This window comes from Larus michahellis, chromosome W, assembly GCF_964199755.1.
Source record: "Larus michahellis chromosome W, bLarMic1.1, whole genome shotgun sequence".
Classification (NCBI taxonomy): domain Eukaryota; kingdom Metazoa; phylum Chordata; class Aves; order Charadriiformes; family Laridae; genus Larus; species Larus michahellis.
In genome coordinates, this window is record NC_133929.1 from 4,108,835 (window position 1) to 4,132,493 (window position 23,659).

The window sequence follows — 23,659 nt, forward strand, 5'->3', positions numbered from 1 at the left end:
CTTTGACAAAGAAATTGGAGGAAGGAGTGAGAGAATTCCGACAGAAAGTAGAAACTACCCGGTCCCTGACCTCATCAGAACTTTGAGACATGTGGAAAGATTACAGCTGCCAGCCAGGTGAGCGGACTGCTGCCTGGCTGCTCTGATGCTGGGATAACAGGGACGACAGTCAGCAATTGGAAGGTAAGGAAGCCCAACAGCTGGGATCCCTTGCTAGAAACTGGGGAATTGAGAGAGGAATTGGAAAAGAGGTAGCGATTTGCAGTCTCTGGAGACAACTCCTCTCAAGTGTGAGGGCAAGATATCCGTTCAAGGAAGATCTTGTGAACTCCCCAGGAAAGTGGACTACCGCAGATGAAGGCATCCGGTACCTGAGAGAATTAGCAGTGCTGGAAGTCATCTACAGTGATCTAGACAATGATGAAGTCTCCAAAGATCCAGAGGATGTCCTGTGCACACAGGCCATGCAGAGGAAGGTGATTCAAAGTGCCCCAGCATCATATTCTAACAGCTAGGCAGCAATATATAGCCCGGATAAGGATACACCAGCTGTGAACAGTGTCTTCTTGGCTCCAAGACTTTAAAGAAAATCTCTGTACCTCCTCATCCCTATGGGCCAGTGCCTTGGCTGTCAGGGATGCCCCGAAAAATCAGTCCTCTCCTGCCCCAGTCAGTGGGAAAAGGAGCCCCAGGCACATGCCACTTGGCACACTCTGGTTCTTCCTCCATGACCAGGTGGAGGACATGAGGGAGTGGGATGGTGAACCCACCTTTAAGCTGGAAGACCATGTATGCAAACTGAGAGGGGAAAACAGCTGTTAAGAAGGGACCACCCAAGAAGGCTGTCAGCTTAGTTGGTGTAGAGACACAAGAAGGCAATCAGCAATTGCCCAGCCACAGAAGGACTGAGATCACCTCCCTTGATCCTGGTGAGGGGACTTCTGGTCTGGCACTGCAAGGGTCAGACAGTGAATACTCTGACCAGGAATGGGAATAGAGGGTCCCTGCCTCCGGCCAGGAAGAAGAAAGGAATGATCAGGTATACTGGGCTGTGTGGATTCAATGTCCTGGCACATCAGACCCACCAAAGTATAAGGATTTGGTAGACACTGGTGCACAGTGTACGCTGGTGCCATCAGGGTATAGGGGCACAGAACCCATAGGGATCTCTGGAGTGACAGGGGGATGCCAACAATTGTCTGTATTGGAGGCTGAGGCAAGCTTAACAGGGGACAGACTATCATGGCCTGAATGAAGTGACGCCACCACCGAGTGCTTCTGTACCAGATATGTTAGAGCTTCAGTATGAACTGGAGTCAAAGGCAGCCAAGTGTGTCATGGTTTGGGCTGGGTTGTCCAATGACAAGATGACAGATGCTCTCCCCCACCTCTCACTCCAAGGAGAGGAAGAAGAGAGATAAAGAGATTTATGAGTTTAGAAAAAACTAAACTACTCTAATAAAATATTAAAAATATCCCTCAGCTTTTATAGTGAGCATGGCAGATGGGCTGGAATACCCAATTGGTCAGTTTGGGTCACCTGACCTGTCCACTCCTCCCCACAGGTGCAACCCCTCCATGGGGTAAACAACCAGGTCAGCTGACCCTGGTTGCCACAGCAACAAGTGTGAGCAAGAGCCTCTCTCCCTGAACAGAAAGTGGGCTCTGCTCCACCCCAAACCAGGACAAAGTGGTATGCTACAATTGACATTGTTGATGTGTTTTTTTTCAATTCCTTTGGCAGCAGAGTGCAGGCCAGAGTTTGCTTTCACCTGGAGGGGTGTCCAATACACCTGGAATTGACTGCCCCAGGGGTGGAAACACATCTTCTCCTATAGTGGGCACTACTTCATTCTCCCAGTCCCTGCCTTTGGATTCTGTGAGGTGGGCGGTGTGGCTAGAGCACTTGCTGGTGAAGACTGAGGCAAAAATGTTGTTGTGTACCTCAGCCTTCTCCATGTCAGTTGTGGCCAGGTCTCCCGTTTCACTCATCAGGGCGGTACAGTTTCTTTCATCTTCCTTTGTTGTCCTATGTACCTGAAGAAACCTTTCTTGTTATTTTTCACATCTCTAGCCAAGTTCAGCTCCAGCTGCATCTTGGCTTTCCTGATCCCCTCCATGCACTCCTGGGCCATATCTCTATAATCTCCCCAGGATGTGTATCCCTGCCTCCACTGCCTATGCGTTTTGGTTATACGTTTTAATTGGGCTAAGAGGTCTTGACTTAGCCAAGCTGGCCTCCTGCCTCCCCTGCCTGACTTCTTGCACATCGGGATTGAGAGCTCTTGCACCCTAAGAAAAATTGTCTTTAAATATCTCACAGCTTTTGTTCGCTCCTTTATCTCTGAGGGCAGTTTCCCAAGGGATCCCATTTTGCCTTTCTGAGGTTTAGGGTCCTGACTCTACTTTTTACCAGTCCAGTACTCTTCAAGATTGAGAAGTCTACCAGGGCATGATTGCTGCAGCCCAGGCTACCTCCGATCTTGACCTCTCCGATAAGTTCTTCCGCATTAGTGAGCAATAGATCCAGCAGTGCCTCTCCTCTGGTCGGGCTCTCCATCACCTGTACTAGGAAGCTGTCCTCAATGCACTTGTATTGGGTCCAGCTAGGACAGAGTTAATTTTCCCCATAGCAGCCCACATAGTGTTGTGCTTTGTATTGGTAGCTAGAAATGTGTTGATAACACACCAGTGTTTTGGCATCAAGGCTGTCTCTCCAACATGATCACTAAACCCAAGACAGCCTCCGACCACCACATCTCCCACTAGTCCTTCTCTGTTTGTGACCAGTAGGTCTAGCGAGGCACCTCCCCTGGTAGGCTCCCCTACCAGTTGTGTCAGGAAGTTCTCTTCCATGCACTCGAGGAACCTCGCAGCCTGCCTGCTCTCTGCTGTGTTGTATTTCCAGCAGATACCCGGCAGGTTGAAGTCCCCAAGCAGAACAAGGGCTGGCGATTGCGAGACTTCAGCCAGCCGCTTATAGAATACTTCATCTGTCTCCTCATCCTGGCCGGGTGGTCTCTAGCATACTCCCAGCACAAGATCTCCCTTATTTGCCTTCCCCTTCATCCTTACCCATAAACACTCGACTTTATCATCACTGGAATCTAGCTCTATACAACCAAAACATTCCCTAATGTACAGAGACACACCCCCGCCTCTCCTTCCTTGCCTGTCCCTTCTGAAGAGCTTATAGCCATTCATCACAGCATTCCAGTCGTGACAGTCATCCCACCACGTTTCCGTGATGGCAACTACATGATAGCTGTCCTGCTGCACAATGGCTTCCAGCTCATCCCATTTGTTGTCCATGCTACGTGCATTCGTGTAGATGCACTTGAGCTGGGCTACCGGTTTCACCCCCATCCTTGGCCCTTTATCCCTAGGCTCGTTACTAGTGGGCCTGGTTTTATCCCCTTCCCCCTTCGATACTAGTTTAAAGCCCTGTCCATGAGCCTTGCTAACTCTTGGCCTAGTACCCTTTTCCCCTTTCGGGATAGGGTTTTCCCATTCTTAGCGAGCAGGCCCACTGTCCCGTAGATCAAACTATGATCACAGAACCCAAAGCCCTGCTCGTAGCACCAGTTTCGGAGCCAGGTGTTGATCCGTCCGATTTTCTTGTTCACCCATTCGTCAGTCCCCAAAGCTGGAAGGGCAGAGGAGAACACAATTTGTGCTCCCGAACCCTTGACAAGCCGTCCCAAGGCCCTGAAATCTTTCTTCATTGCCCTCAGACTTCTACTCTCCAGCTCCTCACTGTCTGCCTGTAAGATCAAAAGAGGGTAGTAATCTGAGGGCCATATCAGGCCAGGAAGCTTCCTGGCTATATCCCTAACACGGGCCCCAGGGAGGCAGCAGACCTCCCTGTGGGAAGGGTCTGGCCTGCATATGGGACCCTCAGTTCCCCTCAGAATGGGCCCCCCTATGACTATTGCCCTCCTCCTGCTCTTCACAGAAGCAGTCTTAATGCGTGGAGCTGGCTGCTTTGGCGACTCCCTGGATGGGGCTTTATCAGCATCCTTAGTTCCCTCCTCATCTATCTCCAGAGGCCCATATCTGTTCTGTACGGGCACCTGGGGAGGCATGGGGGGGTCTGGAGGGGGCTCTCCTGCTGCCGGGAGCAGGTACCTGCTTCCATTTCCCCCCATCCTCTCCTAGTTCCCCTCCTTCTGCCTGGTGACAAGAGGGCAGGGGATCCTCTGCCTCTCGTGGAGCCTCCTCCTGCTGCTTTTTCCCTAAGGATGGTAGGGTGTGGCTCCACCAATCAATCTTCCTTTCACACTCCCGAATGCTCCTCAGTCTTTCCACTTCCTTCTTAAGATCATTTACCTGGTCACAGCGCACACAGGCACTGTCTTTGCTGTCCTCCTGCCAGAGTGACAGACATTCCACGCAGCCCGTCGCCTGGACGGCTGCATGTCTCTCCGTCAGGTCCGTTTGGGTCACTTTATTCCTTTTGGCTTTGGCTACAGACCGAGTGGAGACCATGTTTTCTTTGCGGTCTACCTAGCCTGCCTGGTCTCCCCTTGTTCCTCCCCTCGCAGTCACCCGTCCCGCGCCGCACTCTGCAGTGGCTGCCTGCCGCTGATGTCGCCTCGCCGACGTACACCCTCCTCTGGTGCTCCCAGGTGGTTCCGCGGGCAACACCCAGGAAACACCCACTCGCTGCTTGTTTGCTCAGTGCGCTCCCGAAGGGCTGCTTTTATGAGGGGGGAGTGGTCCCACCCCCTCCTTGTTCAGACCTGCTGCCAGGGGCGCTGGCTCCGCCCCGCTCCTCCTCAGCTGTCACCACCCCCCGGAAGCACCGGGCACCGGCTCTGGCTGGCCGCTTTTCCTGGCTTCGAAAAGCCCCAAAAACGAGCCCCTTGCCGGCCTTTTTTTGCCGCGATTCCCTTCCCCAGTACGGACTTACCTGCACTGGAGCTGGTCTCATCTATTAATTATCTATTAATAGATAATTAATAATTATCTATTAATGCACAAAAATGTACCAGTATATTTTCTAAGGGTATGTGGATCTTCTTGAAAACTTGTCATTTTATGTGAGCAGAAAAGCATAACACTTTTAAACAAAAGCCTTTTTGGAGACAATGGCAACGTTGTTATGCCTATGATCTTACACAATATTAACGATAGTCATCGTACTACAGATACAGAGTAGCTAGGCAAGCTGCTTCTGCAGAGCATTTTCTGACGCAACCGTTCTTTGAGCCCTTTAGGTTATAATGCTTAAGATAAGCTAGGTGTATCTTAATGACAACAAATGGACTTTGTCATCAAATGGATTTTGTTGTCAAACAAATTTTGTTGCAGGGATTTAATAGGGTTTAGCCAGAGCTTGCCCATTTTTCAACTGTACTAGAAGCCTGACTAAGCGCTATCACATCAAGCTTGCCTGCAGATTGCTGTGATGGGTTGACCTTGGCTGGCCACCAGGTGCCCACCAATTCACTCTATCACTCCCCTGTCTCAACTGGATAGGGGGAGAAAATACAACAAAAGGCTTGCCGGTCGAGATAAGGACAGGGAGATCACTCAGCAATTACCCTCACGGGCAAAACAGACTCGACTTGGGGAAATTTAATTTATTGCCAATTAACAACAGAATAGGATAATGAGAAATAAGAACAAATCTTAAAACACCTTCCCCTCAGCCCTCCCTTCTTCCCAGGCTCGACTTCACTCCTGACTTTTCTACCTCTTCCCCCCAAGCGGCACAAGGGAGATGGGGAATGGGGGTTGAGGTCAGTTCCTAATGCTTTGTCCTGGCCACTGAGGTGAATGACAGATGCTCTCCCCCCACCTCTCTCTCCAAGGAGAGGAGGGAAAAAGAGAGAGAGAGATTTATGAGTTTAGAAGGAACTAAACTACTTTAATGAAAGTATTAATAATAAAATAAAAATAATGAAATATATATGCAAAACCAGTATTGAGCTCCCAGGATGATGATCACATCATCGGCAGGCACTGGGGAAATCCCAGACTGGACTCAGTGACGGATGGGAACTGGATTCTAGATGTGGAGTCAGGAATGCACAGATCAGGATCAAGGGCAGACAAACAGACAAAGTCCTCCTCGGACACCAGCCACTGAAGAAAGAGGGCTGACCCTTTGATCCCTCAGCTTTTATACTGAGCATGGGGCAGATGGGATGGAATACCCTGTTGGTCAGTTTTGGGTCACCTGTCCTGTCCACTCCTCCCTGCAGGTGGGACCCCTCTACACTTCTCTGCTTCCAACCCTCCAATGGGGCAAATAATGAAGTGAGCTGACCTTGGTTGTTACAGCAATAAGTATAAGCAGGAGTTTCTCTGCCTACCATTCCTTGGCATAAATTATAAACAATCAGGTCTTATCACTCTGAGAATTAACAATTTTCTGCACAATATGCTGTTAATTTCAGAGAGATTCAGAGTTAAAAGAGGCTTAGCTAAAAGTGAAATTACCGAACAGAAAATTGGTTCTGTTTTACCTCAAACCAGGACACACTTTATCTCTGCCACTCCTTCCTCCTCATACTCTTCCCCTGCTCCAGCATGGGGTCCCACCCACAGGCTGCAATTCTTCACAAACTGCTCCATTGTGGGTCCCCCACAGGGTCACAGGTACTGCCAGGAGCCTGCTCCAGCACAGGCTCTCCACAGGGTCACAGCCTCCTTTGGGGCACATCCACCTGCTCCACCATGGACCTCCATGGGCTGCAGGGGGACAACCTGCTTCACCATGGTCTTCACCACAGGCTGCAGGGGAATCTCTGCTCTGGAGCACCTCCTCCCCCTCCTTCTTCACTGACCTTGGTGTCTGCAGAGTTGTCTCTCTCACATATTCTCACTCCTCTCTCTCAGCTGCTGTTGCACAGCAGTTTCTACCCCTTCTTAAATGTTATCACAGAGATGCTACCACTGTCGATTTGGCCAGTGGCAGGTCCCTCTTGGAGCTCTGGCATTGGCTGTCAGACCTGGGGGCAGCTTCTGGTGTCTTCTCAAAGAAGCCACCCCTGCAGCCCCCCCCAACCTTGCCACGCAAACCCCATACAACCATAAAGTAATTCCAGAATACAGGTCTATTTCTTAAATTCAGTAGATTAAAGTGTCTCAGGAACACAGTGTATGTGCTCTGACCTGCAAACACTGGGAATTCACCAATTAAGTCTAAAATGCTCCATTATGCACCAAAATTTTTTTTAGAAGCCAGTTTTCTAACACAGCAAAAGGAAAATGCTGTGCAGAAAAGCAAGACCTTTTATGATTGTTTAATATTTATGGCCAATTTATTTTTCCTGCTTTTCTGACAAAACCACACCAGAATGTTTATTTTATATTTTTTATTGTATGCCAAAATTCATTAAAGATGGAGTTTGGCTTGTATACAAGTTACCCAAAAATTGTGTTTAGGCAGAGATTAATTAGCAATCTGACTTATTTCAAAGTGTAGGCTTGTTCAACCAGGCCCCAAAATAATATTGTGTACAAACAATAACTGAAAAAGAGCTGCAGTTTCAAGAAATTTCCAAATATTACAAATCTTGAAATCTCATCAGGAAATAAAAATAACATCAAATAAAAGCAGTCACAATATAAAATAGCAGCTCCATGTAGCTTTTTCAAGTTTTAAGTTTATGAATAAAGTGTCACTAAGTTCAGTTTTCCTCATTCTTTGAAGCTTCATCAAAGTTTTCAACAAGATCTAGAAAAAGAAAAATGGTGAAATTAAAGTTTGACCCACTTCTGCTCTGCCAATTCCTCACCAAGTTTTACTTCATATCAAGTGCTTACAAGGCAAAAAAAAAAAACCACATTCAGATAATAAAATACAGACCAAACAACATTTAAGAGCTTCATGGTTCATTCTTCTTGTTTAAACAAATAAGTTTTAGATGGTTCATTATAAAGCACAATTCTAAGAGCATTTAACTTCACCATATCCACAACTGGGCAAAGTGATACTGAAAAGGTAGTTTCTTACCACTCTTAATGAATATTAAGTAATTATCTTAGCCATAGCTATTACTCCTACACAGGACAAAAATGCTAGCTCAAACCAATGGTCCATCTAAGTATCACACGGTGTCTGAAAACAATGCCCACAAAAATTCTATAACAGTGAGTGACTATTCAATACGCTTACAGTCCTTGGCCCAATATTATGCTGCACATTTATCTCTCAGCAAAATTCACTTCCTTTTCCTCCATTGCATGCTTGTTCTTACCTGGAACTTCATCATCATCATCACCAGTAGCAAGTGGTGCTTTTCCATCCACAGCTGCAAGAGCAAGCAGTTCAAAAGCATCAGTCAAGCTCATCACCATAAGCATCTTGATTACAAAGCTGTTTAGCTCAAACTCTTTGATAATGTTTTCAAACAACACAAAGCAAAACCGAAATGATCTATCCAGTTCCCCTGCTGAATAAAAATCTAAAACTAACCCTTTGTTACCGATAATGCTCAAACAGCCCAGCCGGAAAATGAGAATATGCCCGCTAAACCAGTTTCATAGAATGGTCAGAGTTGGAAGGGACCTTAAAGATCATCTAGTTCCAACCCCCCTGCCATGGGCAGGGACACCTCCCACTAGACCAGGCTGCTTAAAAGCCTCATCCAACACGACCTCGAAGTCTTCCAGGGAAGAGGCATCCACAACTTCTCTGGGCAACCTGTTCCAGTGCCTCACCACCCTCACAGGAAAGAATTTCTTCCTAATATCTAATCTAAATCTCCCCTCTTTCAGTTTAAAACCATTACCCCTCATCCTATCGCAACACTCCCTGATAAAGAGTTCGTCCCCATCTCTCCTGTAGGCCCCCTTTAGGCACTGGAAGGCTGCTATAAGGTCTCCCCGGAGCCTTCTCTTCTCCAGGCTGAACAACCCCAACTCTCTCAGCCTGTCCTCATAGGAGAGGGGCTCCAGCCCTCTGATCGTTTTCATGGCCCTCCTCTGGACCCGTTCCAACAAGTCCGTGTCCTTCTTGTGCTGAGGACTCCAGAGCTGGACGCAGTACTCCAGGTGGGGTCTCACGAGAGCAGAATCGCCTCCCTCGACCTGCTGGCCACACTTCTTCTGATGCAGCCCAGTATGCAGTTGGCTTTCTCGGCTGTGGGCACACATCGCCGGCTCATGTTGAGATTCTCATCCACCAGCACCAAGTCCTTCTCCTCAGGGCTGCTCTCAAGCCATTCTCTGCCCAGCCTGTATTTGTGCTTGAGATTGCTCCAACCCATGTGCAGGACCTTTGCACGGGCCCACCTCTCAAACCTGTCAAGGTCCCTCTGGATGACATCCCTTCCCTCCAGCATGTTGACCACACCGGACAGCTTAGTGTCATCAGCAAACTTGCGGAGGATGCACTCAACCCCACTGTCCATGTCACCGACAAAGATGTTAAACAGCATCGGTCCCAGTACGGATCCCTGAGGAACACCACTGATCTCCACTTGGACATCAAGCCATTAACCACAACTCTTTGAGTACAACCATCCAGCCAATTCCTTGTCCACTGAGTGGTCCATTGATCAAATCCATGTCTCTCCAATTTAGAGACAAGGGTGTCACACGGGACAGTGTCAAATGCTTTGCACAAGTCCATGTAGATGATGTCATTTGCTAGTTTACTAGTCACTGCCTTGGTTCTAGATATATAGTGCCTTGCGTGGTAATCATTTTCAACTAAAAGTGCAGATTTTACCAATTTCTCTTAAAAGCAGCTTGGTTTATTGACTACTCAGTGGTTCTTAAGGCTTACATATTTTACAAAATTAGCAAGTTAAAAAGAAATCTCAGGATCTGATGATCCCAGGCCTTCAAGGAAAACTAAGGTGTAATTGTGAAACTGCAGATAGATACACATGACTAGAGGCACTTAAAGATATTATTGTTCCCTAGCAAAGTCAGAGGAATATGGAACTGGATGCACAATTTTATACTTAGGTGGCTGAGGTAACCACATGTCCTGGTCCACATCTCTGCTGACTCAGTAATTTCTTAACTATTCCCATTATATTTGCCAGAGCTAACGAGACTTAACCACATCCACTGTAGCAGACCAATGAGTATCTGTGAAACTGCAGCAGTATAATGCTAAGAATAGATATCTCAGGTCCCTGGGTACCTGTGCCACTACTTTTACTGCTATTCTTAACTGTACTACCTAAAGACAGCTTAGCCTATCACCTCCATTTTATCTTAAGTAATCCTTCTCAGTTTTCAAGAAAAGAATGAGGAAAGAGATGGGTTTATACTAGACTTCTGAAATTGCTATACCCTGATTTCTAGAGAACCAAAATAGATGAATGCATAAACTTTGTTCTGAAAGGGCTTGGGACAAGGTCACAGCTAACCCTCCTTTTGTTTAACAGCAGAAAACTGTTACAGCTTGAGTGCATCTTAGTGACAAATACATTTTAAAAGCAAACCACATTATTTCTTCCTAAATTGTCTGTATTCTCTCTCATTACCAAGACCAGATTAAGTTTACTTTAGCACTTGCAAATGTAATCATCACAGACACTTCACTCTGATGACAGACTTCCAAATCTAGCAGACAATGCTGACTGGAAAGGTTTGTGCAACTACTCTGGCATCCACCCAAAGTGGAAAGAAATAGTAATTTACCAGGTCATACAGAGCAAGCACTTTAAACAAGCTTCCCCAATATCAAAACTGCGCAATTTAGCTTATCCAGAATATACTTACCTTGTTATAAGAAGAGAGATCTTAAGGGATTATTTTAAATCCTTACAAGTTTTCTTTCTTTCAAGCCCCACTGCTACCACAAGGAAGCCACACAGGTGACACTAGGAAGGGAGGGACCCGAGCTCCATGGGGAAAGAAGCGGTTTACCTCATCTTCTGAAGAATACTTCTAGCAGGATTTTTTTTTTCAGTGGGAAGGTGACAGAAGTGAAGCATCATCAGTTTTAGGAATGGAAATAGAGCCTATCTTTGCTGGCAGCAAAGCACGGGAAGAAAAAACATAACAATCAAGTTCATAACTACCAAAAGAAGTAGAAAGACCTCACACGCAGGATGTAAAGGATGTTCCCAGTGTCAACAAGCCTGTCTTTTACTCCCAATTCTCACCCTGTAGAAGCAGCACCTTTTCCAAACACCACATTCTTAAGTCCCTCCTCTACTTTTCACAAACAGTTTTAGAATCATAGACTGTGTTGGGTTGGAAGGGACCTTTAAAGGTCATCTAGTCCAACCCCCCTGCAGTCAGCAGGGACATCTTCAACTAGAGCAGGTTGCTCAGAGCCTCATCAAGCCTGGCCTTGAATGTCTCCAGGGATGGGGCCTCCACCACCTCTCTGGGCAACCTGGGCCAGTGCCTCCCCACCCTCAGTGTAAAGAACTTCTTCCTAATGTCTGATCTAAACCTGCCCTGCTCTAGTTTAAACCCATTGCCCCTCGTCCTATCCCGACATGCCCTTGCAAACAGCCCCTCCCCAGCTTTCTTGTAGGCCCCCTTCAGGTACTGGAAGGCCGCTATAAGGTCTCCCCGGAGCCTTCTCTTCTCCAGGCTGAACAACCCCAACTCTCTCAGCCTGTCCTCATAGGAGAGGTGCTCCAGCCCTCTGATCATCTTCATGGCCCTCCTCTGGACCTGCTCCAACAGGTCATGGAATCACGGAATTTCAGAGTTGGAAGGGACCTCTAGAGATCATCTAGTCCAACTCCCCTGCTAAATCAGGATTGCCCAGAGCACATTACTCAGGACTGCATCCAGACGGGTCTTGAAAGTCTCCAGAGAAGGGGACTCCACAACCTCCCTGGGCAGCCTGTTCCAGTGCTCTGTCACCCTCACCGTAAAGAAGTTTTTCCGTGTATTTGATCGGAACTTCCTATGTTCTAGCTTGTGCCCATTGCCCCTCGTCCTGTCACTGGGAACCACTGAAAAGAGTCTGGCACCATCCTCCTTCAACCCACCCTTTAGATACTTGTAAACATTAATCAGGTCCCCCCTCAGCCTTCTCTTCTCCAGGCTAAAGAGTCCCAGCTCTTTCAGCCTTTCCTCATAAGGGAGGTGCTCCAGTCCCATAATCATCTTGGTTGCCCTATGCTGGACTCCCTCCAGTAGTTCCCTGTCCCTCTTGAACTGGGGAGCCCAAAACTGGACACAGTATTCCAGTTGTGGCCTCACCAGTGCAGAGTAGAGGGGGAGAATGACCTCCCTTGACCTGCTGGCCACACTCTTCCCTATGCAGCCCAGAATTCCGTTGGCCTTCTTGGCCACAAGGGCACATTGCTTGCTCATGGATAATTTACTGTCTACCAAGACACCCAGATCCTTTTCTTCAGAGCTGCTTTCCAGCAGGTCCACCCCTAACCTATACTGGTGCCTGACATTCTTCCTCCCCAGGTGCAGGACCCTACACTTGTCCTTGTTGAACCTCATTAGGTTCTTCTCTGCCCAGCTCTCCAGCCTGTCTAGGTCACGCTGGATGGCAGCACGGCCCTCTGGGGTGTCAGCCACCCCACCCAGTTTGGTATCATCAGCAAACTTGCTGAGGATACACTCTGTCCCCTCATCCAGGTCGTTGATGAATATGTTAAACAATACTGGTCCAAGTATTGACCCCTGGGGGACACCACTGGTTACAGGCCTACAACTCGACCCTGCTCCATTAATCACAACCCTCTGAGTCCTGTCACACAGACAGCTCTCAATCCACCTCACTGTCCCCTCGTCTAGTCCACACTTTCTCAGTTTCTTAAGGAAGATGTTATGAGAGACAGTGTCAAAAGCCTTGCTGAAGTCAAGGTAGATGACATCTGCTGCTCTGCCCTCATCCAGACAACCACTTATAACATCATAGAAGGCTATGAGATTGGTCAAGCATGATTTACCCTTGGTAAAGCCATGTTGACCACTTCCAATAACTTCCTGCTCTTGAATGTGCTTGGATATGACATCCAGAACAAGTCACTCCCTGGGTCCTCCTTCCTGCCCTTTTTGAAGACTGGAGTGATATTGGCCTTCCTCCAGTCCTCAGGCACCTCTCCTGTCCTCCATGACCTTTCAAAGCTGATGGAGAGTGGCCAAGCAATAACATCTGCCAGCTCTCTCAGCACTCGCGGGTGCATCTCACCAGGGCCCATGGACTTATGGATGTCCAGTTTGGCCAAGTGGTCTCTAACCTGATCTTCCTCTACTGGGGAAAACTCTTCCTCTCTCCAGACCTTCCCTCTTGCCTCCAGGGCCTGGGATTCATGAAGGACAGCTTTAGCAGTGAAGACTGAAGCAAAGAAGGCATTCAGTAGCTCTGCCTTCTCTGTGTCTTCCACCACTAGGGCACCCATCTCATTCATCAGTGGGCCTACATTTTCCCTAGTCTTCCTTTTTCTATTGATATACTGACGGAACCTCTTCTTGTTATCTTTAACTGTGGTGGCCAAGACGAGTTCTGCTTGAGCTTTGGCCCTTCTAATTTTCGCCCTGCATAGCTTCACTACATCTTGGTATTTTTCATAAGTAGCCAACCCCCTTTTCCAAAGATCATAAACTTTCCTTTTTTTTCCTGAGGTCACGTCCTTCTTGTGCTGAGGGCTCCAGAGCTGGACACAGTACTCCAGGTGGGGTCTCACCAGAGCAGAGTAGAGGGGGAGAATCACCTCTCTCGATCTGCTGGCCACAGTTCTTTTGATGCAACCCAGGATGCGATTGGCCTTCTGGGCTGCAAGCGCACATTGTTGGCTCATGTCCAGCTTTTCATCCACCAGTACCCCCAAGTCCTTTTCTGCAGAGCTGCTCTCTATCACATCATCCCCCAGCCTGTATTGATAATGAGGATTGTCCCGACCCAAGTGTAGGACCTTGCACTTGGCCTTGTTGAACTTCATGAGGTTTGCTCAGGCCCACCTCTCCAGCTCATCCAGGTCCCTCTGGATGACATCCCGTCCCTCTGGCCTGTCAACCGCACCACTCAGCTTGGTGTCGTTGGCAAGCTTGCTGAGGGGGCACTCGATCCCACTGCCTATGTCATTGACGAAGATGTTGAACAGCACCGGTCCCAGTACAGATCTCTGAGGGACACCACTTGTCACCCCTCTCCATCTTGACATCGAGCCGTTGACCACTACCCTCTGGATGCGACCATCCAGCCAGTTCCTCATCCACTGAACAGTCCACCCATCAAATCCCTATCTCTCCAACTTAAGAGAGAAGGATGTTTTGGGGGACAGTGTCAAAGGCCTTGCAGAAGTCCAGATAGACAATATCCGTAGCTCTTCCCTTGTCCACTGATGCAGTCACTCCATTGTAGAAGGCCACCAGGTTGGTCAGACAGGACTTGCCCCTGGTGAAGCCATGCTGGCTGTCTCGAATCCCCTCCCTGTCCTCCATGTGTCTTAGCATAGCTTCTAGGAGGATCTGTTCCATGATCTTCCCAGGCACAGAAGGTGAGTGAGGCTGACAGGGCGGTAGTTCCCAGGGTCCTCCTTTCTACCCTTTTTAAAAATGGCTGCAATGTTTCCCTTTTTCCAGTCACCAGGGACTTCACCTGACTGCCATGACTTTTCAAATATCATGGAGAGTGGCTTGGCACTTGGTCTTAGGGAGAACAAGTGTTCAGGTTCTTTTACTAATTTAAGGATGGAATAGGAAGTTGGTTTATCTAGCTTAATGATCACGCCAGTCCTTTTCTCTACCACTGTTCTACACACACAGAGATGATAACGTATTATCCTGGTTTCAGCTGGGACAGTTAGTTTCCTTCCTAGTAGCTGCTGTGTTTTGAATTTAGTATGAGAATAATACTGATAACAGATATTATTTTAGTTGTTGATAAGCAATGCTTATATGAAGACAAAGACTTTTTCAGCTTCCCCTAGAAGCTGAGAGGGAGCACAGACAGGACAAGCTGGCCAAAGGAATATTCCATACTATAGACATCATGCTCAGTATATAAATGGGGGTTGGCCCAGGGGCAGGAATCCATGATTGCTGCTCAGGACAGGCTGGGCAACCGATCATCGGGTGGTAAGAGCAATTGCATTGCATCACTTCTTTTGTGCATTCATTTACCATTATTATTATTATTTTCCTCTTCCATTACTGTACTATTAAACTGCTTTTACCTCAACCCGTGAGGGTTTTCCCCCCCCCTCCTTTTTCTCCCTACCCTACTGGCGGGGAGTGGGGAGTGAATGAATGGCTGCATAGTCCTAGTTGCCAGCTGGGGTTAAACCACAACACCATATAATCTGAAAATGTATTTTCTAGGATGCATTTACAGGTAATATATAGGAAACAAATGGATTAATTCTTATCTATTAACTCAACGCTGACTGAAGTTCAAGACAAAACATGAAGCAGATATTGAATGTTCATCATTTAGAACAAGTACTTTCCTGTAACAAAATTAATACAGAAAAAGGAAATTTTGTTCCTTATGTATACTTATATAGCGTGTTTTTACATAGTATGTCTTAAAAATTAATCAGAAATGGCTCAGGTTATATTTCTTCAAGAAAACACAGTTTTCATTTTATATTTTCAACAAACATGGAAGTTTAACATCTGTTTTTACAAAGTCCATTATATCTCAGTATTTCCAATATGCAACTTTACAGTAATTGACATTTTATATTATTTTAAAATTACTTATAGTAAGACATAGTTTTGATTTTTTTTCCTGGATTTTGATTATGAAACAATTTCCCTCTCTGCTTCCGAGGCATGTCAGATTTACTGTTTCATGTAACGAGACAATAAAACTGGGGTAAACTCTACATAAAAACAGGAAGTGTCAAAGCCTATGAGACATAATAATCACTTAAGTATAGCAAGGATTTCACCAACACCTGCAAGATCAGTTACTTCCGCCCCCAAAGTGCCTTCCTTAAGGTTCATTCCATTTAAGACGTCAGCTTCCTGAAAGAAATGGATCTGCTGCCTGGCCCTCACATAAACCACCTTTCACAGGTTAATTCTGACCCAATTTACACCTTTTTTTACACCACAGAAGTTTCAGTACAAAGTCAGAGAGAAATTTGGCCATGAATTCAGGTCTAATCCATGTAGGTTTGGATTCCCCCCCCCCCACCGTATATTCAGTCACTTTGAAATAACAGCTAGCGTTTTGAATTCATTATTTCTCTGGCTCTAACCCAAAGAAGTCAGCTGGATTATTCCCAGCCTTCTGGTGCCTTTGGTCAGGAACACAGCGCATGTACTTTAAGCAATATTAATTTCCTTTGTGTATGGAATTATTTTCAAACAGAAAAATTAAACATGGTAGAGACACAATACCAGGAAGACTAGTAACTTACCTGGGTCAACTCTAGCGACACAATGGCTAAATGCTTAGGGAAACACATGTGAATACCACATGGGGGATCTATATGTACTGTTGTGGAAAAACAAACTTCTGAGAAGTCTGTTTCAAAAGCTTAGCTATTATTTGTGTAAAACTATCACCTGTCTCATCGCTCAGTGTAGTTTTGATTAAGTGCAGGAGTCCCAGGAAATCAGTTAACATTGCCCAATTTTTCAACTATTTCAAAATCATAATTGGTATTCTAACAGCTGCACTGGGACATCCAAAGGACCCCACTTCAGCTGAAGAAGGCTGGAATGCAGTAGGCTCTGGCTTCTCTTCCACACTGCTGATGTCTGCTTTTCAACCACTGCAGGGAAGATATTTAGGAGCTAGGTATTCTGCACTTGGACTCCTTATACCAGAGAAATTTCTACTTAGGACACGCTGGGCCCAGTTGTTTCAGGACTACAACAGGAAGGCAGAGGCATGTGGAAAGAAATCTGATAGGAATTAAGCTACCATCAAAGTCCTTCAATTTATTAACTTCTTAAAAATCAGACAAAGCCAAAAGCTGACACAGTAATATTAACTGAAGATCTTGAAAACAATCACGCATGGTGCACATTTTGGTACTATTAACAGTAAAGATATCTATCTTCTATGGTGATATACCTCAATATCTAAACAAATTTCTCCCTGTGCATACATATCAATGATGTGATCAAGTAGGACACTACGGCTGCATGGTCCTAGTTGCCAGCTGGGGCTAAACCACGACACATATTTCCTTAGAAATACTGTATAATTCCCTCTTAGCTATCAAAAAGCCCATGCAAGAAGAAATAGCTTCACCACACCTGTGAGGGAGCAAAGCACTAGCAAGATGTCTGTCCTCAAGTCTCTCTCCCCGTTGTTTATGTTCCCATTGAAAGTGTCAAAACAGACATACTCAAAGTACATTTTTTTTTTTTTAAAACCTAAGTCTCCCCAAGTAACTCTACCTAACTTTAATGAACTAAGTATGTCAAAATATGGTAACCACACCAAGAAGTAAACTACCATGAAATCAAGTCTGGATACAATTTTCTAGTCCTAGACCAGCTGCAAGATATTCTGAGACAGGTGTCTCTGCTTTATTCTGATATATTCGTTGTTGGATTTGAACTATAAATAAGATCTAAGAGTTCCATTTCTTTATAGGCATTTTATAACATGCTTGCAGGCGGTAAGAGTGCACTGCATTTCACTGCAGCTATACAAATAAGCCACATGTCAGCTGCCAGCATGAAATGCATTCAAGTTTCAACTTACATTGCTTGGGTAGGGCTTCTGCCAATCTCCTCAGGCTGGTCAAACTGTCAGCTCCAAGCTGATTTAAGATGCTAGGAAGCATTTCTGTCAGCTGCTTTGTCTCAGCATGGCCGGTGATAGTGAAAGTGTTAGCAGCCAGAGATGCCTGAACTTTAGGGTTATTGAAGTGGATGACTGTTCCTTGGTTGGTAAACATATTTACCTGCAAGAAAAAAAAAATAAATCCAGCATTTCAAGCAGTTTAGCATGATTTTTCAATTTAACAGGAAACTAGCTGAAGTTTCCAAAGCTCAATAAAGAACTATTGATAATTCACAGACAAGTTTAACATGTTACTTACCAGGAAACTAAGTTTGATACATTTTATATGTTTATATAGAAAAGCATTTTTCCCTTTGAAGCAATTACCTCTTCAATTCCAGAAATATTGTTGACGCCCAGTTTCTTCAAAGAAAACTGAAGTTTCTTGTCATCTGCTGTAGCTGTTCTGTGGACAACCTTCTTCTTTCTACGGGCAGTACCCTTTGCAAGAAAAGTTATAAATTAATATTTAAATAGGTCTTCACAAATGCTAATCCTCATGGTTGTATAACTACTCTGTAGCTAACAAATCAACTTTGTATACAAAGTTCTATTTCTGTGTTACAGCACACACAACCCCACTCCTGCAACTACACTGCAGCAGTCTTTCCCTTGCTATAAAGCAAGCTTTGCACGTCTGTGAGAAATGTGAGATTTTAGGAAGCAATGCACCAGAGAACCTTTATTCCACAATTCTCATGGGGATTCTGCAATATCCTACTTAGAAAAAAACACTGCAAGTATTTCATAGGCATAAAACTGAAGACTGACCACAGTTTTCAGTAATTTCTGAAGCTCATTAATTTTTGCTTAGATCATCTTTCTTACATGGGCCCACTTCTCGAGCCTCTCCAGGTCCCTCTGGATGATATCCCATCCCTCAGGCATTTCAACTGCACCATTCCACTTGGCGTCATCCACAAGCTTGCTGAGAGTGCACTCGATCCCACTGTCTATATCATTGATGAGGTATTAAACAGTACTGGTCCCAATACAGACCCCTGAGGGATACCACTTGTCACTGATCTCCATCAGGAGATCAGATCTCTATGATCTAACTTTTAAAGATGTATTATATAGAATGAGATAACTGGCTATGGTATTTTAACTGCCAGTTACCTCAAACCACGAAGGTCATTTTCCCCTTGCTTCTCCTTTCTGTTTAGGCTGCAAACCCATGTGTCATGGGGTGCATGGGGTGTATCTCACTGTGATCTCTTGCCTGCACCATAAAACAATGGTAGTTTTGCTGCTGAGCTGCTGTGCTTAAATCAAGACCTATGTGTATTAATAAATATAAAATCACATAGCAGCTCAGTGCTGTAATCCTGATGGGACTCTGAGGAGGTTGTCACCAGAAACACTGCAGCCTGGTAGCAACTGTACCCCGGCACCCAGGATTTTTATTTCTGCTCAGCACTGGCTAGAGCAAGACTCCAGTCTGTTTCAAATGATGTAGATTAGGCCTCTCTAATCTCTCCTGGAGATATTTTTACATGCTATTTTTCAGGAGAGGTCACGATACAGGGAGAATACACGATCAGCCTTGATCTTACAAGGGCTTGATCTTACAAACTCCTCATTCAGCAAGACCCTGTGCAGAGCAAAGTCTGGCTGCACTAAACCAGGGATAAAAGGAGCATCTCAGGGAAGAGCTGTTTGCTGCCATGTCCCCAAATCTCTCTGAGCAGAGGGGGAGGTTGCAGCAGCACAAGCCCAGGCTGTCAAAGAGCAGAAATCACTGCTCTCCCAGCACAGTGCTTGCTTTAGAGGCAATATCAAATATGATGCCCAAGTCTGAAAAGACACTGGAGCAATGAGGATTTACAGGCAGAATTGGACCCATGGGAGAGGACTGCCAGCAGCACCTTAAATACTTGCTGCAGAAACCAGGTTTCCTGGCTGAGCCATTTACCTCTTTCTGAAGATGAAAGACACAAAACAAGTTTTGTCAACATGTGTCCTGGTTTGAGGTAGAACAGAACCAATTTTACTTTTCAGTAATTTTACTTTTCAGTAATTTTACTTTTCAGTAATTTTACTTTTCAGTAATTTTACTTTTCAGTAATTTTACTTTTCAGTAATTTTACTTTTCAGTAATTTTACTTTTCAGTAATTTTACTTTTCAGTAATTTTACTTTTCAGTAATTTTACTTTTCAGTTAAGCCTCTTCTAACTCTCTGAAGTTAACGGCATATTTTTCAGACAATATCCGCTTCTAGTGGATAAGGTCTGATGTTTATAGTGAATACCAAGGAATGGTAGGCAGAGAGGCTCCTGCTTATACTTATTGCCATAACAACCAAGGTCAGCTAACTTTGTTCTGTGCCACGTTGGAGGGTTGGAAGCAGAAGAGCATAGAGGTGTCATACCTGTTTTAGCCAAATATTTATAATAAAGAGTCAGAGACCATAAAGTTATCAACATATCATTAACAAATTAATATGAGAAAACCCAAAACACTCATTTTTTATTCCAAATAGACATCTCTATCTGATGGACTTACACATACAAATTTGAAGAACACTTATTTTCCCAAAATATTTTATAAATATTTTTTAAAAAATAATACTTCTACATAGTATTCCAGACCACCTCTGTTTAGAAAGCAAAACAAGCAAAGGTTAAGTTCCCCTACAGACACAGAGCTCTAGATTTCTCCAGGGAAAAAGTTTGGAAGAAATGACATGACATTTAGCTGTATCAACATCCTACACAAAAATATTAAATTACACATAATGAAGTACAGCCCTCCACCTAAATGTAATACTGTTGTGGTTTAACCTGGCAGGCAGCTAAACACCACACAGCCATTTGCTCACTCCCCACTGCCCCCCCCATGCGATGGGGGAGAGAATAAAATAAAAAATAAAAATAAAATTTGTGGGTTAAGGTAAAGACAGTTTAATAGGAGAGAAAAGGAAGAGAAAATAATAATAACAATAAAAGAATATACAAAACAAGTGATGCACAATGCAATTGCTCACCATCCACCAACTGATGCCCAGCCCGTTCCTGAGCAGCAGCCCCCAGCCAGCTTTCCCCCTAGTCTATATACTGAGCGTGACGTCACATGGCATGGAATATTCCTTTGGTCAGTTGGGGTCAGCTGTCCTGGCTGTGTCCCCTCCCAGCTTCTTGTGCACCCCCAGCCTGCTCACTGGCAGGGCAGTGTAAGGAGCAGAAAAGGCCTTGACTTAGTGTAAGCACTGCTCAGCAACAGCTAAAACATCCCTGTATTAGCAACATTATTCTCATCCTAAATCCAAAAGACAGCACTATACCAGCAACCAGGAAGAAAATTAGCTCTATCCCAACCGAAACCAGGACAAATATTTAGCTTGTTTTTAAGATATGCAGCCTTGCAGTGTCACTAAAATCTTCCAGCACAGGCAACATGCAAATTTTCTCACAAGGAAGAAAAAACCAAAACAGTACAATGACAAATGTTAAAAATCTCTATAGTCAATACACACATGCTGGTAACATGCACATAATCATCAATATAATACAGCAATTCTCTGCTTAACTAGTAACCCATACAAAGAATATACAAAATCACCAAGCCAGTTAATTAATGGATTAACCCTGATTTAAGGCTGCCTACGCATTAAGGCTGCCTACGCATTAAGGCTGCCTACGCATTAAGGCTGCCTACGCATTAAGGCTGCCTACGCATTAAGGCTGCCTACGCATTAAGGCTGCCTACTGATGAGACTATGACAAGGACAGAAATTCCAGCTTTGTCCTAAAAAGCAAGAAAACAGCCATGGGCATCTTAAATATTTGTAACGAGAATTTGGAACATAGCCCTCTAATCTGTTATGAAAGCTATACCCAAGATCACTTGCTGTAAGGTCTTCTTCAAATCTTAAGAGTGCCTTCCAATATAGCGTATACAAGAATATAGGCTACAAGTCAGATATAATATAACAAACCCAGACAGAAAAGGCTGGAGGTTCAGCTCCTGCATTCTGCTTCTACTGAACTGACTAGAGATCCCTGCAGCAGTGCAGCTTCCCACGAGGACGGTCCAGCCAAGCTGAGAATCCTTAGGTCTACTCCCCACCTAAGTTTTCAGGATCCCACATCCTAGGCCCAGTGTGTGGGCAGAGACACGCAATCTCAAGGGCAGGGAGGGAAGACGACTCCTACCTTGCCACCAATGCGCACTTGGGCCTGGAGCTTAGCGAGCTTTTCTTGGTTCATGATCGTTTCTTTCATCTGCGGAAGCAACAAGATCGCCCATGGAAAGCAGGTCACGAAGCACCCAGCGGCGCAAGCCACAACAACCCAGGCCCGGCAGTAGGGTAGGTGGGCACAAGGGGCTCCGCAGCTAGCCCTCACCACACTCACACCCCCGGCGGGAGGACGCCCCAGCCCTACGGAGGGGTGGGAAAGTCTGCTCGCACACAGCACCGCCGAAGCTCTGCTCAGCTCCCTTCAGGCCCAGCCCGTAACCGCCTTGCCTTGCCTTCCCCCAACCACCGCCGCCCACCGACCCGACCCACAGCCCTCAGCCGCGTAACAGTTTCTCCCCATGTCACCTCCCACCGTCTCCCCTGTACCTTCTTAGGGCGGAAGCAGCGATGCCGGAGCAGGGGGGAAAGACGAGGGTGCGCGGGATCGGAACCGAGCGCAGCACGCGGGGTAAAGCGAGATGGCGACCGGAAGGGAAGCACACCACGCTGCTGCCGCCTGGGCCAGGAGAGGGCGCCCTCCGCGGTGGCGGGACCTGGAGGGGCGGAGCCTCCTCCGGGCGGAGCCGCCACTGCCGCGGGACGACTCGGGGACGTGAGGCGAGGAGTGGGGGTTGTCTTGCTTGTAGGGGGTGCTGGACTTCTGTAAGTATGTTGTGATTCACAAAAACGATTTATTTGTGGGTAAAGCCCGCGCACCCGGAGAGTAGGCTCGGTCCTCTTCGCGATCTGGTTCGGTGTGTGGCTCGTCTCTGCTCAGTCCCGGTTTCTCCCACCTTCCGTTTCTTTACACCGCTTGCAGCCTTACCTGGCATTGTTTTTCACCACGAACAGATCTGTCCCCGTTCTGTCCTTTCTTGTTTTTTTTTCCTATAAAATATTTAAGCGTTGTATTTTCTTTCTTGTTTATGTAACCCAAACCTCATCCCTGTATCCATGATTTTTCTTCTTTCAGCTTCCTCCCCCTGCCGTGTGAGAGGCTTTTTTTTTTTTTTTTTTTGCAAGGCCATGTATAACTATAGCCCATTTGGTAGTTCATGTTTCCTTTTGCTCTTCTTCCACCTCAATTTTGCTTTTGTTTTTTTTTTTTTTGCTTTGACTTTGCATCTTTTATGTTATCAGGTACCCACATGGAACTGCTTTCTGCTCACTGTTGAACACACTGTGCTTTCTTTGGTTCTCTCATAGCTTTTCTCCTGTAGTGATATTTTGCATCACTGAGGTATTTTGTTTTGCCCACTTTGAGGAGTCTAGTGGGACTAATCTCATGGTTATTGGGAAATTGTGTGTCTGACTCCAATGACCACTTTTGCCATGCAGAAAGCTAAGCAGTCTTTGCAGGGTTTGGACCTGTGTTGCATAATAGGGCGCAGAAGCAGATTTATGTGGAAGACAGCCTGGTGCTCCCATCAGTGCTGCATGTGCTCACTGAGCAACTTGAGAGAAGAGAAGCCATGTTGCTCCACAGTCCTGCCCCTATCACCACTGCAACCATATGGAATGGACCTCCTGGCATCAGTAGAAATATTACTAACCTTGCCATCTCATCCTGTATTTTAATGCCTTTTAAATTGGTTCTTCTCTGGAACATCCTCAATAAACTATTCCCTTTGTTCTTGTTTCTGTAAGACTATGTTAATACTTAGTTTATCCTTCTGTGTTCATTAATGTTAAGGCTCCCATGTTAGTAGTTTCCAGAGCCAAGACTTTGCCAAGGCTGTGCTTTTGATGTGTGTTTAAATTTGATTTGCTCTCATGATATCTCTTTGCTACACTGGTGATGAACGTTAATTTGTACAGAAGATTTTGT

General features: G+C 45.7%; 2 protein-coding genes across 4 annotated transcripts in view; both read right to left on the reverse strand.

Annotated features, from left to right (window-relative positions):
* The window catches only part of LOC141735680 (putative global transcription activator SNF2L2), a 186,360-nt gene that overhangs the window by 119,127 nt on the left and 43,574 nt on the right, over nucleotides 1–23,659 (reverse strand). The window lies entirely within an intron of this gene.
* Nucleotides 7,317–22,352, reverse strand: LOC141735681 (transcription factor BTF3). 3 transcript variants are annotated; one of them, XM_074568740.1, is made up of 6 exons: nucleotides 22,219–22,351; nucleotides 21,806–21,874; nucleotides 17,978–18,091; nucleotides 17,570–17,771; nucleotides 8,211–8,264; nucleotides 7,317–7,687 (listed from the first exon to the last, which is right to left on the reverse strand). In XM_074568740.1, the coding sequence occupies exons 2-6, from the start codon at nucleotides 21,872–21,874 to the stop codon at nucleotides 7,641–7,643; spliced, it is 486 nt and encodes a 161-aa protein (XP_074424841.1). In that variant the 5' UTR covers nucleotides 22,219–22,351; the 3' UTR covers nucleotides 7,317–7,640. The 3 variants fall into 3 exon arrangements, with proteins under 3 accessions (XP_074424841.1, XP_074424843.1, XP_074424842.1); XM_074568742.1 differs by lacking the exon at nucleotides 21,806–21,874 and having other exon boundaries at nucleotides 22,219–22,340; XM_074568741.1 differs by lacking the exons at nucleotides 7,317–7,687; nucleotides 8,211–8,264 and adding an exon at nucleotides 8,271–10,943 and having other exon boundaries at nucleotides 22,219–22,352.